General features: G+C 38.7%; 1 protein-coding gene across 1 annotated transcript in view; it reads left to right on the top strand.

The window, feature by feature from the left end:
• Positions 1-8529, top strand: part of LOC149257152 (proteinaceous RNase P 1, chloroplastic/mitochondrial-like) — a 171384-nt gene extending 162855 nt beyond the window's left edge. Inside the window, exons 5-6 of the mRNA XM_089413657.1 lie at positions 7413-7481; positions 7632-8529. Of these exons, the coding sequence (XP_089269783.1) occupies positions 7413-7481; positions 7632-8096 (534 nt within the window). The 3' untranslated portion in view covers positions 8097-8529. The remainder of the gene's footprint in view (positions 1-7412; positions 7482-7631) is intronic.
• The last annotated feature ends 9918 nt before the right edge of the window (positions 8530-18447 follow it).

Here is an 18447-nt window from a genome sequence, read left to right as displayed (position 1 = left end):
GGCGTGAGGAAAAAATCAGAAAAAATCGTAATTATCGGGAAATAATCGTTTGGTACAAAAATATTCATTTTTTTTTTTCAATTTTTTTAATATCTAAACCATCTACAACATAAAATAAATATATTGACACATAAATATGATAAAAGAACTATTATATACGATGTTTAATATCATTTCTAGTACTAAAATCACACATAACATTGAATCATGTCCTGAATAGTAAGTCCTGACTCCTGAGTCCCAACTCAGCCTCAAAATATCAACAAAAAATATAATAATGTATCTCATCATGTCATAATGTCATATACAATAAAATGAAGAAAATAACTAAAGTCTAATCCTATTGATTTCCTCTGCCCCTCTTGCGAGAAAATGCCATAGCTTTCCCTTTCCTTCTAGATGTAGATGCTGGTGCTAGTGGAGTTGGTAGTGGAGTTTGCTCTGCTCTAAAAGCTGAAGAACTAGAAGTAGGAGCTATAGGAGGCAGACCACGTCCTCTACTGGTGGCAGGGGTAGCCCAGGCAGGTGGTGTCACTTGGAAACATTACAATCTCCCAATTCTGAAACCCTGAAAAAATGATAAGTCTGCTGGATTTTGAATGAAATCTAAAATTCTACTTTCTCCATATGAAATCCAATGAGGCTGGAACCACTCCCAAACATCCTGAGTCATTTCATGGTAATGTTAAAAATTTAAGTAAAATGATGAAAATGAAGATCAAGGAGAAATTTAACATTACCATGAATAGCATATCAATACTAGGGCCTAGACTTGATCATTAAGCTGCCCCACTCAAAAAACCAAAAAACAAAAAAAAAACTATATAAAATCTCGCTGCCGCGAAGCCCCGTGATTTTTTCGGTTTTTATTGCGATAAATTCGAATTTATCGCGATAATTTCAAATTATCGTGATAATTTCATAAAAATCGGCCAAAAAAATTACCCGCGATAATTTCGTATAAAAATCGCGATAAAATCGTTGTATCGAAAAAATCGCGATAATTTGAATTTATCGCGATTTTCACAACACTGATTATTGATCATTTGACCTCTTGAGAGGCTTATTCTTATGTTTATGAGCTAGTTTGGTGGGCTTGTCACCAAAAGTTAGTTATTTTGCACATTATTTTATCCTAGGGGCTAATGTAGGCCTAAATAACTAAATCAAACTCCTTAGAGGTGTATAAATACAAGTGATGAGAGTTCATTTATCATCATCACTTGGTTTTGGACTTGTATCTCTTTAGAGATTTTCGCTATTCCTTCTTGGTGGATGAAATTTTGGAGCATGGAATGAATTTTGATGTTTGGATTATCTATTATTGTCTTGGAGCTTCTTGATTGGCAATTTGTTGATGGTTGGATATATTCTCTTACATGTAAGTACAAATTTAATGCTATTCTTTCTTTTACTTTGTCACATGCATTGATAATGGGATTTTCGCTATACTAGGGCTAATTGTTGCATGCACTATTGCAAAATTGTGGAATTATTTTTTCTAGATAGCATGTCTCTATGTATGGGCCATGTATGTTGAACGAATTTTCCTAGGGATAATTCTATGGTTGAATTCATCTTGATAAGCCATCTCATCTTGCAAAACGAAGTATAAAGCTTTAAGGTCACTCTCTTTTTCCCTAATGCTAAGCGAAGTAGTCCTTGAAGCTTCCTTGACCTAGAAAAGAGGTCCATTCTCATTATTCTTCTCAACTCCAATCTTCCCAAAGGATTAGGAATTGGTCTACCATAAGGTGATCACTTTAAAAACCATTTTTCTTCACCTTTTCTTCTTTATTCTAGGTCTAGCCACATTGGGCATCCTAGGGCATCATTTTCCCGACAAACTACCCATAGAGAAACTTCGATCTCTTGGGAATTTCTATGCTAGTGTGTTTCCTAGGTCTCCTCCAAAGTTGAAGGAATTCTGATAATGGGATTGTGAGATATCCCAAGCCCTAGCCTTGAGACCGATTTTTTTTTTTTTTATTTTTATTTTTTATTTATTTATTTATTTATTTTATTTTATTTTATTTATTTATTATTATTATTATTTTTTTTTCTGTAGGTTTCCCTAGGTTAGTACCTCATAGGGATCATTTTAGCATCTCTAAGTGAAGATCCTTTCTTTGATCCCCTTCGCTTCCTTGTTTAGGTCAGATCCTTTCTTTGATCCCCTTCGCTTCCTTGTTTAGGTCAAGCTCATCATTGGTTGCTAAACTCCCTCCTCTTAACCTAAACTGGGTCCACTTGGTCTTGTGTGATCCCATATCTTATCAAAGTCAACTCTTAAAGAAACCACCTTGGAAACCGAGTTCCACTAGGATTTTAGGGTTTAGAAAGCTCCATTGCAAGTCACATTCCCTAAGACAATCCCTCAAATCCTTATTCCCCCATCCTAGAGAACCTTGCACCTTGCTTAAGAAGAAAACAAGTCCCACTCTTGAGTCTTTTCTAGGAAAGGGTCATCGAGATCACTTCACATCCATCTTAGTCGATATATCCTTCATAAGTGATTCTCTATATATCGGGTCACCTCCCATCGATGAAAGACCGTAAAGAGTAGGAAGCTTTAGCTGTGGTGACAGTGGGCTTTAGCTTCATTGTTGCTCTTGACCTAGCAAGTGTCCCTCTAAGACCCTTCCTAGTTTCAACGGTAATAGGACCCAAATGGGAAAATGTTAAAAAGGGATTGTAAAGAGCAGAGGGAAGTGAGATATATGGTGTCGAGAAGCAGGACCATGGAACCAAAATCAGGGTTTCCCATGTAGTGCCACTCCTAAAGCTAATAACTCATAGAGGAGATCCCACGGGACTAGGATCCAAGATTAACCCCCAAGATGAGGTAAGGGAACAAGAGTACATGTCAAAGCCTGTTCTTTCTGCCAAATCCCCCCACTAATCCATACCCAAATGTGCTCAAGAAAAGCAAGCATAAATAACCAATTACATAATGAAAAATTATACCTTCGGGGTTGGAAGGCCCACCTTCAAACATATGATCATGATAGATGCGTGAGGGCACACAATGGTTGGCTCAAGTGGTAGATAATGGTAGCACATCAAGCTATCAGGTGCCTGCAAGGGGCTGCTGGCTGAAAACAAATCTAGGAGAAATTTCTCCTATAGGGGTCACCCACTAGTGGTGGGTAACAATACATAAAGTCAACGCACATGTGGATTTGACCCATTTTCTTTCTTGTGACTGCTTGATTAGAAATCCAAGTAGTGTGTCTAGTAGGGGCAATGATTCTTGCATCGAGCATCTTTTCGAGTTCTTACTTAACTAGAGGTGCTAATTTGGGATTTATCTATCTCAGCGTTTGCCTAAATGGCTTAGCGCCTTCAGTTAGAGGGATGGTATGTTGAATAACATCATCCTTGTATGCCTTGATATCTTCGTAAGACCATGTAAAGACATTGCTAAACTCCATCAACAAACCCTTTATCTTACTCTTCTCTTCAATGGTGATGTTACTTCCATCTGTAATCATATTTGGATCAACCTCTATTCCTATGTTAATCGCTTTATACTCCTCATGGCTGATTATATCCATTTATCCTTTGAAAGCATCATCTCGACTAAAAGGTGCTTCCAAAGGAACTAAACTCGAAGGAATCTTGTTATAGGGTAGTTGTTCAATCAAATATTCATCCCTTAGATCCGACTCATTCCCCCAAATTCCTCTGTATCGTTGAGAAACTTCACAATTTGGTCATCATCGTCAAATAATTGCCAATTTTATACATTATCGGTAATGGAGGGTCTATATTCATGTGATGATGCACTTGGACTAGTTTGCCCCCAATTGACTTAGCATATGTACATGGTGTGGCAACTAATTCGAGGTCCATATGAGGTTTGACTTGTTCATTGGGACATGGGAGGGCTAGCACCATCTTTAGTGCCCTCAACGTTGGAGCAGAGACAAAGATTCAACCACATGAAGACCCATGAGATCCAGTTTGTGCCCCAAAACACATTTGGGGGTCCAAGGATGATTTGCAGCAAGGAAGAGGGCCCAACCCCTCCATCATGATTTTAAAGGTCCTCTACACTTCATTTGGCACAAGAAGGCCTCAATGCATGCCCTCTAGAGGCCTACGCATGCATGACGTCAACATTTTGACCCTCTTTTAGAGATATATTTTCATTTGCACATCGGTTACTAGGTTGGCCTATGACCTAGAGGCTTTTCTTGTTCGTCATTTTATGATTTTAGGGGCTTGTAGGCAAAATAGGTTATGTTAGACCTCATATATATTAGAGAGATGTCATTTCATCTCTCATCATCATCACACTTGGGATTTTGGCCTCCTTAGAGAGACTCACACTTGTTCTTTTCTTGGATTCTTAGATGATTGGATGCATTTTGATATTTGGAGCTGATTTTTGGACATATTTTGGAGCTATTCTTGGCATAATGGATGGATTTTCTTGCTAAATTGTCTTGTAAGTGCTATATTGTTGAAGATATTTCTTTTTCATGTCAAATGTATGGAATGAGTAGTTCTAATCTATGCTAAATTGTGCCCTAATTGTTGATAAGTATCTATTGAATGCTAGTTAGAAGAAAATTGCATGCATTTTTCATTCATGACATTGTAAGAAGTATCCTAGTGGTGAAACTCTTTGAAGCTCTTCCCATAATTCCCATTATTCCTTGAGTGGGTAAATGCTTGGAAATTGAGCTAGGGCATCAATTTTCAGCCTCCTTAAGAGCAATATTAGGCAATCTTTGACATCCATGACTCCATACACCCAAGGGACAAGGCACTAGTCCAAGTCTTTGGTGATCAACCTTAAATTTTCTCCATAATTTCCTCTTTTCAAATTCGATCCTTTTAAGGCTAGGGCAAAAATCTAGTGCTTGGAGCGAAATTTTAAGGAGAAGGATTTTTGGTGATTTGAGAGCCTAAACATCAAGAGATAGGTCTTGGTTACCTAACCATTCAATTTAGTGGGCATCCATTCAAATTTCATCCATAAAGTCTCTTGCCCTAGGTGTTGCTGTAAGAGGGAAACCCTAGTTTCTTCTCTATCAACTTGAGGACTTTCTTGAGGGTTTCATGAGCCTTGGATTAGCTAAATATCATTGTAAGAAACCCTTTCCCTTGGGCCTTGACCTTGTGGATACCTATTGCCATTGAAAACTTCAAAACCCTAGGTCTTGAGCCTTCTTTTTTAGGGCTTTTCTTTGAGAACGATTTTCTTCTTTGAAGCCTTGTACCTTTATTGTGCCTCTCTTTGAATGGATTTTAGTAGGGTCACTTTGTATCTTATTATTAGCATATCGATTTTAAGTGATTCCTCCTTTAACGAGACTCTTCCCATCGGTGAAAATCTATAAAGAGCGGGGGTTTTGGCTGAGGTGACATTGGGCCTTTACCCCATTGTTGTCCCATTGTCTAGTTTATACGTTGTAGGGTTTCCCTCTTCAAGGCTTGCTAGATTTTGCGGCAACAGGGCCACTGGCCTCTTTTACAGGGGACATGATGAGGGCATGTGTCCGATACATTTGGCATGTGTCCTATTCATAGGACATGTGCACTCACATATTTGTGTTTGACACATAGGATATCGGACACAACCCTTATTTGGACTTGTGTTGTTACTTAGGTGCTGAGCTATCTAGTTTAGACCCTGAACCAACAAGTTCAAAGACAAAACTGGTCTCTGGCTGGTTTAAAGACTAGCTCAGAATGTTATTCCAAAGACCAGCCAGTTTGGTTTGGATTGGCCCATTTTGACTACACTGGTTGGGATAGCCATCTTCTGGACGCTGTAGTGTTCAACATAAGTTTGTCTATATATTTGGATAGCATATATACCTTGTAAAGTGTGCTACATGAATGCCAATAGTGTGGATGTTTGCATCCCAATAATATCTTATCCATCAACAAAATTGTCAGTTGTGTTTGTTTCCAACCCAAGATGTCCCACAATCATTCACTGTTTCTACATTTAAAATCATTAGATAAAATGACATCCACCTAGAGTGCACCACCATTATGCATGGAGTGAATTGTAAAGGCATTGAGACAAGCATACAAGTGTTTTAGTAGTCAAGACTGAGAACTATTTTAAATATGTTTGTTTCATTTGAATCTTTTTCTTTATTGTCACTTTTGATTGCAATTTGATTGTACTGCATCCCAGCCATTAGTTTTCCTATGATCCTATTTGTTGGGAATCACGATTGCCATTAAACCAAAACCCGTAGGTATTAGTCAACGATCACTTCACCAGAGATAAGGATCCACGAGAGGCGGTTAGTTTATGTCGTGAAACACATGGGGAGCACTGGTTTATCCAGTGTCCAACAATCTCCCCCCTAGCGCGAGATGGATGTGTATTGAACTCGTGACCTATGCTCTGATACCACTTGTTGGGAATCACGATTGTCATTAGACCAAAACCTGCAAGTGTTGGTCAACGATTACATCGCCAAAGATAAGGATCCATGAGAGGCGGCCGGGTGTGTATCGAACTTGTGACCTACGCTCTGATACCACTTGTTGGAATCTTGATTGTCGTTACACCAAAACCTGCAGGTGTTAGTAAATGGACGCATCACTAGCGTTAACAAATCCACGAGAGGTGGTTAGTCCATGTCTTGAAACACACAAGGAGCGCTGTTTTATCCAATGTCCAACACTATTTATGTTTTCTGTCTTAGCACATAGCCCGCATTTCTCTGCAAGACTAGATTGACAACGCAATCTTTGGATGCAAAAGCAGTTTGATACCTGACAGAATTGAAGTTTGTATAGGAAAAATGACTCGAAAAGTTTTGAGTTTTCACCAACCCTTAAATCTTAAATTTCAGTTCTCTTTCTTTCTTGCTTCTGACTTTCTTTTCTTCCAGCTATCCAATATGAAAATAATGCAACTATTAATTTGTGTTTGCCTGTGAAATAGTTTTTCTTGTTTTTACTTTATAAAATGATCTTTGTCATGTTTATTTTTTTAATTTAGCTTTTATGGTTGCTAGAAGTAGTGGATATTCACCTTCATGTTGAGTCTTCTTCTGTAGTTAGTTGCGATGGAGCTAGTTTGTATTCTCAGAAGGAATTTTGATGTGCTTCAAACTTGTTCCCAGAAAAAATGATTTTTTCAGTTATTTTTTATTTTGCTCCATGGTTGCTAACTTGCTAGTAGTAGAGGATATTCACTTTCATGTCCAGTTGCTTGTATAGTTAGTTGTGATGGACCAAGTTGGTATTCTGAGAAAGAACTTTAATGTGCTTCATACTTGTTCCAATAACATATGCATGCATGAGAATGTGGGTAGTTATATAAGAAATTGTGAATTTGTAGTCGCATGTTTGTTAGCGCTTACATCTAGCATTCTTTGAAAGGATATACTCATATTCAGTAATGTATGGTTAATAGATCTATTGGGATGCAGGTTCGATTTACCTTTACTAAGTATGGTCCACGGTTCCACATGCCACCTCCATACTCAATTGTAATTCAGGCATGTTTTCTTACCTGCAGTTTTACTTTGGAACTTAGAAAAGGTAGATACTTTTCTTCATGGTTTACATCAAATTGATCATTAAGACTTGGAAGATCCGTTTTTATGGGATGTTGAGATTTTCAACAGTCTTTTTGCAATGTGGTGCAGGAGTCTGAGAGGGGCTCATGGCACATACCCATAGTGGGTGGAGATGACATCGAGATCTCAAGGAAGTGGCTCTGTATTACAAGGTCTGAAAAATTTCAATACCAGAAGCAGAATAATCAGGCATCCCAGAACAGAATTCCAGAGGATTCTCAATTCTCAAAACTTGAAGACACCCATGAAATGATTTACCAATCAAAAGTGCCTGTTGATGAAATTAAGTTTTCAACAGATGACAGTACCAGTAAAAAGATCATATTTTCAGACTCATTTACAGAAGCTGCTTCAGTTACAACACGAGGGAAAATGCCAAAACATCGTTCATTTTCAAGTCCATATGGAAGTAAGAAAAATAGGAAAGGACACAGTGTGCTGTCACCACCAACCTTACCTACAGCGACAGAAACACGGCAGAAAATTGAAGCTGCTGAAAAGCATAAAGGCTTTACGATTGATTTTCAAATTTGATGGGGGAGAAATAAATACATTGCATGAAAGTATATTGAATTCTTAATTTTCAGGACTAGTTTGAGTACTCAGGCGCTGCTGTGCACGGGACTGATTTTGATTTTGAGCTGACGAAGCTCAGGGATCAAACATAACTCCATGCTTATTAGGCACCCATGTTCCCACTATGCTTTGCAAGGCCTATGTTCCCACTCTGCTTTGCAAGGCCTGCACTGCCCAAGGGAAATGCCATGGCCAACCTTGGCTAATCAAAGAATTCATTTCCTCTGAACTTCAGATTCATTTTTATGGAGCAGATGCTTGAGGCATTTGTGGCTACTTTTAAAGTAGACCCTCACCAACAACATTCTCAGTGTATATCATGTATATTGAATGCTTAGCATCATACTTGGTAACATTTTATCTTCTGTCAAGGATATGTATTATGAGCAGACGACAGTGTCTCATGCTACGGCATACCTATAACCTGGCATTTATATCTTAAAAATAATGAGCATTTGAGAGAAATTTATCTGGGAAGATTTTCAGTATTCTGAGGCTGTTGTCTTAGTAATACCTAAGATCTTTGTAATGAATAAGTGATCCTACACAACACAAGAAAACCCATGCATTTAATGTTTTGGGTTCCTGCATTGAAGGATGGATGGAATATATTGCATAGAACATAAATTTTCAACATTTTACATCATCACTTGTTTTATACTTCTTACTGCAAAATCTAACACCCTAGTGCAAAGCCTCACTAAGCAACCTAGATTGAGTGCAACAATGGGAGAGTTACCACTATCACTTTAACAACTACTACCCTTGTTTTTGTGGTTGGATACGATCCCCACAAGGGAGACTTCTTTAGTAGATCATAGGGATCAAGTAACCCAATAAGACTTGGTCTAAATACCCCCAGGGTTCTAGGGTTCTTCAACAAGATTCAACCAAGTATGCAACAATTAGGGTTTAGGTGATCTAAGGTATAATTTCAAGAAAGCGAGTTCAAAGGTTCCTATAGAGGTTCCAATATGTTCCCAAACACATGCAATCAAGAAATTACATTTGTTGTAATAAACTAGCGTTTCAACCAACGATTTACAACATGTAAATATTTTATAACATCAACTTAAATAAAGCCTCGAAATCTATAATAAACAAGTGAAAATTAGGGCTAATTAATGAGTAAACAAGAGAATAAATTATAAAAAAATTTCATAGTGGAAAAACATTCAACAACATAATAAAACCCTAGATGTCAACCTTAATTTATGGTTGAAAATGCATATAAAATGATATTTTTAATTTTCCAAATAAATGCATATAAATCCTAACCCTAGAGAAAAATTATCCAAGGCAAATAGTGTTGAAAATAAATGATTTTTCTATAACCTAACCCTAATTTACCCCAGAAAAAAACATAAAATAAATATATTTAGGGTTTTTGAAGGATTGGCACAAGAGATGTGCCTTTCTCAATAAGGGCTAATGAAGTTTAGCAATAAAAATATTTAGGAAAAGAAGAAATGGATGTGGATTCAAAGTAATTGAGGAAACAAACTTATGTTCCTCAATTCTTTAACCCAAGTGTGCTTCTATCTTCTTTGGAGATTGAAAGGGAGGGAGCTAAACTCGGGTCACCTCAAGAGAAAAATGATGAAAATCTTGTACAAGGATATTTTGGAGCCACACAATAAAATTTGGTGAAAATTTCTTTAAATCCTAACTCATGAACAAGAATGAGATGGAAGATAACTTACATTAAAAGATCACATATCATCAAAGAATCACCAATATGTAGGTTTTAACCCCGTACAAAAATTACCTGCATATGAATTTTAAAACACAAAAAATAAACAATGCAAGAGCATAACACATAAAACACATATACACAGAGATTTTCCCCTAAATCCCAAAACCAGGACTACTAGCTTGATTTTTCATTATGTTCCTTTCAATGTTACAATATATATATATATATATATATATATATATATATATATATATATATATATATATATGCCGAAGCATCCAATACCATGGACTGAAAACCATCGCGCCCAAAACCATGTGCGAAAACCATGCAAAAAACCATAGGTAGGTTCACCCCACCTAATATAGGGTCCAATTTTTTTTTTCGCCGGGGCGTTGCCTTGGACCCCGTAGAGGGGGGCTACCCGCCCTCCCTGTGACCCCCCCGCTGCGCAATCAACGCCCCCTTCTAACCCCCGGTTAACTAGGGCAGCTAGTTGTGGAAAGAATATAACACAACCCAACACAAATAATCATCCAAGAGAGAGAACCATCCATGAAAAATTCTCTAAGAGAGATTCATTACACTAGTGCTCCATAACACATGAGAGAATAGACAATATACTAGAGTGAGTTATCTCCAAGTGTGACAATGAATGAAGTAAAGGAATCGACCTCCTATTTATACAAGCCTAGGTAGGTAAATCTCCTCTAACTTGGTTTTAAGAAGCCCTAAAATACAAGTGATCCGTGATACAAGTGACTAATTCATTACACTGACCCTAAAAATAGCCAAAATTACATTATAACAAGAAATTATGCCTCAAAATAGCCCATGTGTGAGCAAAACATCCTTCAAGGGCGGTGTCCTCCTCCAAAAGGTATATTTCTCCATGAAAGGTGCAACAAATGGCTCTAAGGGGTGTATCTCATCCTAAAAGTCATGTGTCCTCATCAATGAATGCCTAATCATCAAGCAAAGTTCCCTCAACCAAATGCCATCCATAAATGTGCCCACATCATCCTCCCAAGCATCAAGAAGGGGACATCACAATGCGAGGGCATGATGTCATCATGGAGAAAAGTGTACCCACTGTTGAAAAATGTGTAACTAGGTTCGGTCTTCATAAATATGAAATGTACTTTTGATTCTTGTATATTGTAAAATGAAAGAAAAACTATTATTATTATTATTATTTTTGGAGCATGGGTTTCATGCTCAAGGTCTTTTATTTTATAGGTCAAGCATCCATTGAGTGCTTCTAGGGTTTGTCCTAGGTCCAAAAGTCAAGAGTCATTGTGATAAGCTAAAGACCCCATTGGGCACATTGTAACTTGTAAAGAAAATTATTTTTGTAATTAAAAGTGTCCAAATACCCTTAAAGACCAATTCGGCCTGACAACTGAGAAGTTAGCCTATTTTGAGGAGCCACGTCCACCTTAAGAAGCCTATATAAAGGAGGGAACTCAACATCCTTGAGACACAATCACCTCACATCTCATTCAAGTGAAGGAGGAGCATAAAAAGGCTAGCGAAGAAGGAAGAGGACGAAGGAAGAAGTTTTTGGGCTAATTCTATCTCACACGTGTGAAGAAGGAAGGCTAGGGTTTGCTGCTTCAAGGTCAAAATTCTCTATTCGTTGAAAAAGGATCAAAGTTGCTGGAAGAAGGGCCTACTAGGTCACCTTCTAGCCCTAGACAAGGAAGCAAAGCAAGCGAAGTTGTTGGGAGGCCTTGGAAGGCTAAATTTCGCTCACACGTGTGGATGCAGTAGTAGTTGTTGGGGGCCGAAAATTTCAGACCTAGAGTAGAGGCCGAAATTATGATGCTGGGGTCGAAGTTGTGCTGCTGGAAGAGATTTGACTGGGTTTGACTTGGACAAAGAAAGCATATCATCAGGAGAGGTCGGACTTGGTCTTGGTCTAGAGGTCTTGGAATTCGTCATTTGAAGAATCTATAAGAAGAGGAGATTTACGGGTTTTCCTCTCAAGTGGAGAGGTTTTGGCCCTGGCTTGCAACCTATATCCTGTGTACTATTGTTCTTCTTGTTTTTGGTAGCTGTTTGATGATAAATGAACATAATAATAAGAGAAGAAGCTAATAAGTAAGAAAAAGTAAAAATATATCACAAGCAGTTATCATAGAAAGAGAAATCATTCTAACTACTGCCCTCTAGATTTCTCATCATGGTATTAGAGCTAAGGTTGGCAACAATGTCCAACTGCAAGCTGCTTTGTCTTTGAAGCATCTCCTTTCCGCATTGTTGCTACACCAACACTATGCTGCTGCTGTTATTGTACTGCTGCCCATGACACTGCCACTGCCACTGCTGCATCTGTACTACAACTTCTTTTGCATTTGCTGTTAACACTGCCAATGCTAGCTCTGCACTGCGTCATTTTCCAATTGCTGTTGCTCAACAATGGAAAAACATCCAAAATTTCTGAACTGACTGTGTTCAGCGTAATGCTTGTAGATGTCCTCCATGATGATCTTGTTTAGGTCCTGTCTGGTAGGTAAAAGGTGATCTGGAGCATCTAAGGAATACCGGAAAGGAGGGAGAGGATCCAACTTTAGAAGCTCCTAAAGAAGTATACAAAGGTGGCAATTCAACTCAATAAGGGCATCAAGGAAGTATGGGATCTCCTATTTTATTCTAGGAAGAAAGTGACCAAGACATCTACAAAGGATGAAGGACTACTCTTAGCACTCATTGGCACATTTCAAGATGAGAATATTTGGGTGATCGACAGTGGAGCATCAAAAGATATGACTGGTCAACACAAGCAATTAAAAGCATTATCGAAAGGAAAGTCCTCTTACTCTGTAGAGCTTGGTGACAATAAAGGCTACCCTGTGAGAGGAATTGGATCAACTTCACTTGAGCTGGAGAATGGAGAAAACATTCATCTCAACAATATCTTATTTTTTTTTTTGTTAATGGAAAAACCTGTGAGCAATTTAGGAAACCGACGTTGTAATGAAATCCAAGGATGAAATATTTATCAAATTTCAAGAATTCAAAGCTGAAGTAGAGAACCTTACAGAAAGGAGAATCAAGATATTAAGGTCTGATAATCGTGGAAAATACACATCCAAGGAAAATATAGCCTTCTATAAGGAGTTTGGGATTAAGAAGGAGCTGATAGTCACATATAATCCCCAACAAATGGAGGTGCAAAACGAAAGAAGCAGCCCATCGAAGAAAGTGTAAAATCTATGCTACATGATCAAGATTTGCCGAAATTTTTGTGGGGTGAAGCTACAAAGACAACTGTATACATGCAAAATCGAAGTCCCCACAAGTCACTAGATAACATGACTTTTGAAGAAGAATTCATTGGGAAGAAACCAAGCGTGGATCATCTTCGAATTTTTGGTTGTCTTACCTATATTTATATACCAAAGGACAAGAGAAAGAAGTTGGATCCATCAGGCTGAAGGGAACATTTGTTGGCTACAATAATTCTTCCAAGGCCTATAGGATCTATATAAAAGGACACATAATAGAAGTCAATCGAGATGTGATATTTGATGAAAACATTGCATTCAAGAAATCAAAGGATCTCCCTATGGACTCTGATGATGAAGAAATTCTGGTATTTGAAGAGGAAGTTACTAGAGAGGAAGAGGAATCAAATCATGAAGATGAAGGTCCCATTGAACCTATACAACTTGTGGTAATCCATGATACTAGAAAGAGACCAAACTGGTTGAAATATACTCTATTAGATATAGAAGGTCATGGAGTAGCTAAAGGCACATTTAGAGAAAGCAAGATGCCCAAGAGATATTCAAGGTATGCAACACACATGAAAAAGTTAATAGAAGAAAAACCATCCAATTTTGAAGAAGTTGTCAATCATCAAGAATGGAAAGATGCCATGAATGAAGAATATTAATCAATAATAAAGAATGGAGTATGTGAGATCGTGCCTAGGCCTGAAGACAAGTCTCTGGTAACTTCCAAGTGGCTTTACAAGATTAAACATGTGGCAGATGGAAGTATTGACAAGCATAAGGCAAGATTTGTGGCTAGGGGCTTCTCTCAACAAGAAAGCATCGATTATGAAGAGACGTTTGCTCCAACAACAAGGTATACAACTATACACTCACTAGTCTCTTTGGCAACATCAATGAGATGGAATATACATGAAATGGATGTCAAGACTGCATTTCTGAATGACACAATTGATGAAGAAGTCTATATAGAGCAATCCTTGGGATTTGAAGTCAAAGATAGAGAGGCTTATGTTTGCAGGTTGAAGAAGGCATTATAAGGTCTTAAGCATGCACCAAGGGCATGGTATGCTAGGATGGATGCATACCTACAAATATTGGGTTTCACAAAGAATTCTACTGATCCATATATCTATATCAAGGTTGTGAAGGATGAGCCTGCAATCATTCTTCTATATGTGGATGATCTTCTCTTGACAAGTGTAGAAGGTTGAATCCAAGAATGCAAGAAGCAGCTAGCAACAAAATTCGATATGAAGGATCTTGGGTTGATGCACTACTATTTGGGATTAGAAGTCTGGCAGGGACCTGATGAGATCTATCCACGTCAAGGGAAGTATGTTATCGAGATGTTGAAGAGGTTTGACATGATAGATTTTGATAGAAAGAGAAATTTCGGGTGTAATCAAAATCCCTTTCCCTTAACAAATCAATCTTGAGGCTTGTGGGTTATGGCCCACCAAGCCTATCAGAAGCATTTTGAGGCTATAAGCCTTTAAACCATGGACCATACAAGAATCAGAGCCACCACACTATCGGTCTTTATTATCTTCGGGAGCTTAAGTTATGCTTTTAGGCCTTAAAAACCCGCAGCCATACAATTATCGAAACATAGGAAATACATGGGAAAAACCATGAAAACCCACCATGAACCCATGGGCCGGACTTCAAATATTATAAGTCCGCACCTATCTCTCCGTCGGGTCCGTCTTCCGCTTGCCACAACGCTGTTCCGATGCCGACACCTCTGATCGTTGACACCTTCGATCCAACAGAGCTTTAATCGTCGATCGGCTTATCGGTGTATTGCCGTTTTGCAGACCACCGTTCCTTGACCTTCCCGATATGCGATCACCGATCGCATCTCCGTCGTTGATCCTCTTTCGATCCAACGGTCCTTGTTTCATCGGTGGTCGCTCATCAGCACTCCTTGAAGTCTGAGGCCCAACCCTTTGGAAACGATTTCTGCCGATGCGATAACTCTGTTTCCGCAGAGTTGATCCCATCTGTTGATCACAAAGATCCAATGGATCCTGTGCATCAACACTTCGTCCCTTCGCTCCTATTAATGGATCTTTGCGTTAAAAACATGGATCTCGTCTGCCTTTGATGGAATCTCTGCACTTTAATACAGGATCTACCACAATCTAGAAACACTCTGTTTAAGCATACAATATAACAATTATATATATATATATATATATATATATATATATATATATATATATATATCTTTGGATCACCATCGATCCTATCCAGGATCGATGGTCGATCAACACACTTACAACACAGGACTTCAAGCCATCATGCACATATATACATAACAGAACATAAAAGACTTAATACACAGATCTGTGCAAATCCACAAAAGTCACACTTTTATATTATATACAGTGTGATTACAAGATCTAAGGCATTTCACCCTTAGAACAAGTTCCTTCCCAACTATATCTTGACTACTATTGGCTTACACACATTCTATCTGTCTCGCTCTATCTCTACTATTTTGAACACGCAGGTTCAACACATATATATAAGGAACATTTGATCGGATCACTAGAAGGATCCGATCATATCCTCTCCTTGATCTCTTCTAACAACCCACTCCATAATGCATGCATGGCAGATACAATAAATATATATATCTAAAGGAACACTGGATCAGATCATTGGGAAGGATACGATCATACCCCTTCCTCAAATTTCTCACTAATTCACATACATATGTGGCAGTGTTACATTTTATAAAGTCTTCGAGACTTATCCATTCCATCTTTAAATCTGTTTTAAAACATATTTTTCCCTATGTTGCTCCCTCGGTCCACGTCCTTTTCTTTTTCCGCTTTGGATTCCTCCCTTTGACTAAGGATGCTGGATGCTCCTGCATCAGACTCCCGAGGCACAAAAATTTATGACCTCTTGGTCATATGCTTCTCCTTGTCTTTAGCAATTCTACCCACTGCATTTCTTCAGTGGAATTGCCTTCATGGTCTTCTGTGAGCTGCAACTAAACCTCTGTAGTAACAATCTTCCTCTGCTACACGATACCTCACCAAGCTTTCTCCTAAGCTTAGTCTTTTGGCATCCTTCAGGTTCTCTCCTCTGGAACCATATGAGCACCTCATGCTCTAGGTTTGCTGCAAGTCGTCTCACCTTCTGTTGCCGCTATCTGCACGACAGTAAGACCACAAACTCTCCAGCTTTAAACAACTGTACCTCTTGCTCCTTCTTCTCTCTCTAGAATCCTTCCTCTTTGCACGCAGAATCTTCGTCAGCTCTGATACCAAATGATGGAAAGAGAAATTTGGGGTGTAATCAAAATCCCTTTTCCTTAACAAATCAATCTTGAGGCCTGTGGGTTATGGCCCACCAAGTCTATCAGAAGCGTTTTGAGGCTATAAGCCTTTAAACCATGGACCATACAAGAATCAGAGCCACCACACTATCGGTCTTTATTATCATTGGGAGCTTAAGTTATGCTTTTAGGCCTTAAAAACCCGTGGCCATGCAATTATCGAAACACAGGAAATACATGGGAAAAACCATGAAAACCTGTTAAGAACCAATGGGCTGGACTTCAAATATTATAAGTCAACACCTATCTCTCTGTCGGGTCCATCTTTCGCTTGCCGCAACGCTGTTCCGATGCTGACACCTCCGATCGCTGACACCTCCGATCCAACAGAGCTCTGATCGCCGATCGGCTTATTGTCGTATCGCCGTTCCGCAGACCACCATTCCTTGACCTTCTTGATATGCAATCATCGATCGCATCTCTGTCGTTGATCCTCTTTCGATTCAACGGTCCTTGTTTCATCAATGGTCGCTCATCGGCACTCCTTGAAGTCTGAGGCCCAGCCCTTTGGAAACGATTTTTGCTGATGCGATAACTCTGTTTCTGCAGACTTGATCCCATCCGTTGATCACAAAGATCCAATGGATCCTATGCATCAACACTTCGTCCCTTCGCTCCTATTAATGGATCTCTGCATTAAAAACATGGATCTCGTCTGTCTTTGATGGAATCTATGTGCTTTAATACAAGATCTGCCACAATATAGAAATACTCCGTTTAAGAATACGATATAACAGTTATATATATATCTTTGGATCGCCATCGATCCTGTTCAGGATTGATGGTCGATCAACACACTTATGACACAGGACTTCAAGCCATCACGCACATATATACATAACAGAATAGAAAAGACTTAATACACAGCTCTGCGCAAATCCACAGAAGTCACACTTTTATATTATATACAACGTGATTACAAGATCTAAGGCATTCCAACCTTAGAACGAGTTCCTTCTCAACTACATCTTGGCTACTATTGGCTTACACACATTCTATCTGTCTCGCTCTATCTCTACTACTTTGAACATGCAGGTTCAACACATATATATAAGGAACGTTGGATCAGATCACTAGAAGGATTCGATCATATCCTCTCCTTGATCTCCTCTAACAACCCGCTCCATAATGCATGCATGGCAGATACATTAAATATATATATCTAAAGGAACACTCGATCAGATCATTGGGAAGGATCCAATCATATCCCTTCCTCAAGTATCTCACTAATTCACATACATATGTGGCAATATTACATTTTATAAAGTCTTCGAGACTTATCCATTCCATCTTTAAATCTATTTTAAAACAGATTTTTCCCTGTTTTGCTCCCCTATTCCATGTCCTTTTCTTTTTCTGCTCTGGATTCCTCCCTTTGACTAAGGGTGCTGGATGCCCCTGCATCAGATTGCAAACCAATGATAACCCTGATGATCTGATCTGAAATCACTCGTAAATGATCTCAGTGAATTAATGAAGGTATTACAGACTCGTGCTGGGGGTGTGCCTATGTTATTTTATGCAACTGATCGATAATATTGCAAAATACACAAGCACTGAAACAGTAAGAGAAATACAATAAGCAAACACATAAAACACAACAAGCTTAATAAGGAGTTCACCCAATCCTCCTGGGCTACGTCTCCTGGTCTAGCCTTCAGTGGTGGCCTTTCTATTGTGTCTTAAAGCAGAGTTTTTACAATAAGGAGCTTAATTTGAGTCTCACTTAACAAATGATGATCAGTAGGATTGTACTTGGATCCCCCAAGTCTTTAGAGTATATAGACTCTCCTTACTGAATCTCGACCTCAACTGGTCTCAGTGGTATGAGTCCAATTTGGTATTCAATACCTGATAGGTATACACAGAAGAGTTGCTTGAACCTCTCAAGCCTTCTTTGGAGTTCACAGACTCTCGGACTCTCTCTATCTCTGTCTACTTGATGCTGCCTTTGCTCTGCAGGTCAGCTCGGCTTCTCTATTCTTTGCAATTCGCTTCTTTCTTGCCTCTCGGCTTTCT

The sequence above is a fragment of the Pinus tabuliformis genome, chromosome 6 (genome assembly GCF_031772625.1).
Source record: "Pinus tabuliformis cultivar Carrire ecotype Pingquan chromosome 6, CPIR1, whole genome shotgun sequence".
NCBI classification, from domain to species: Eukaryota; Viridiplantae; Streptophyta; class Pinopsida; order Pinales; family Pinaceae; genus Pinus; species Pinus tabuliformis.
This window is presented reverse-complemented; position numbering and strand designations above follow the sequence as displayed.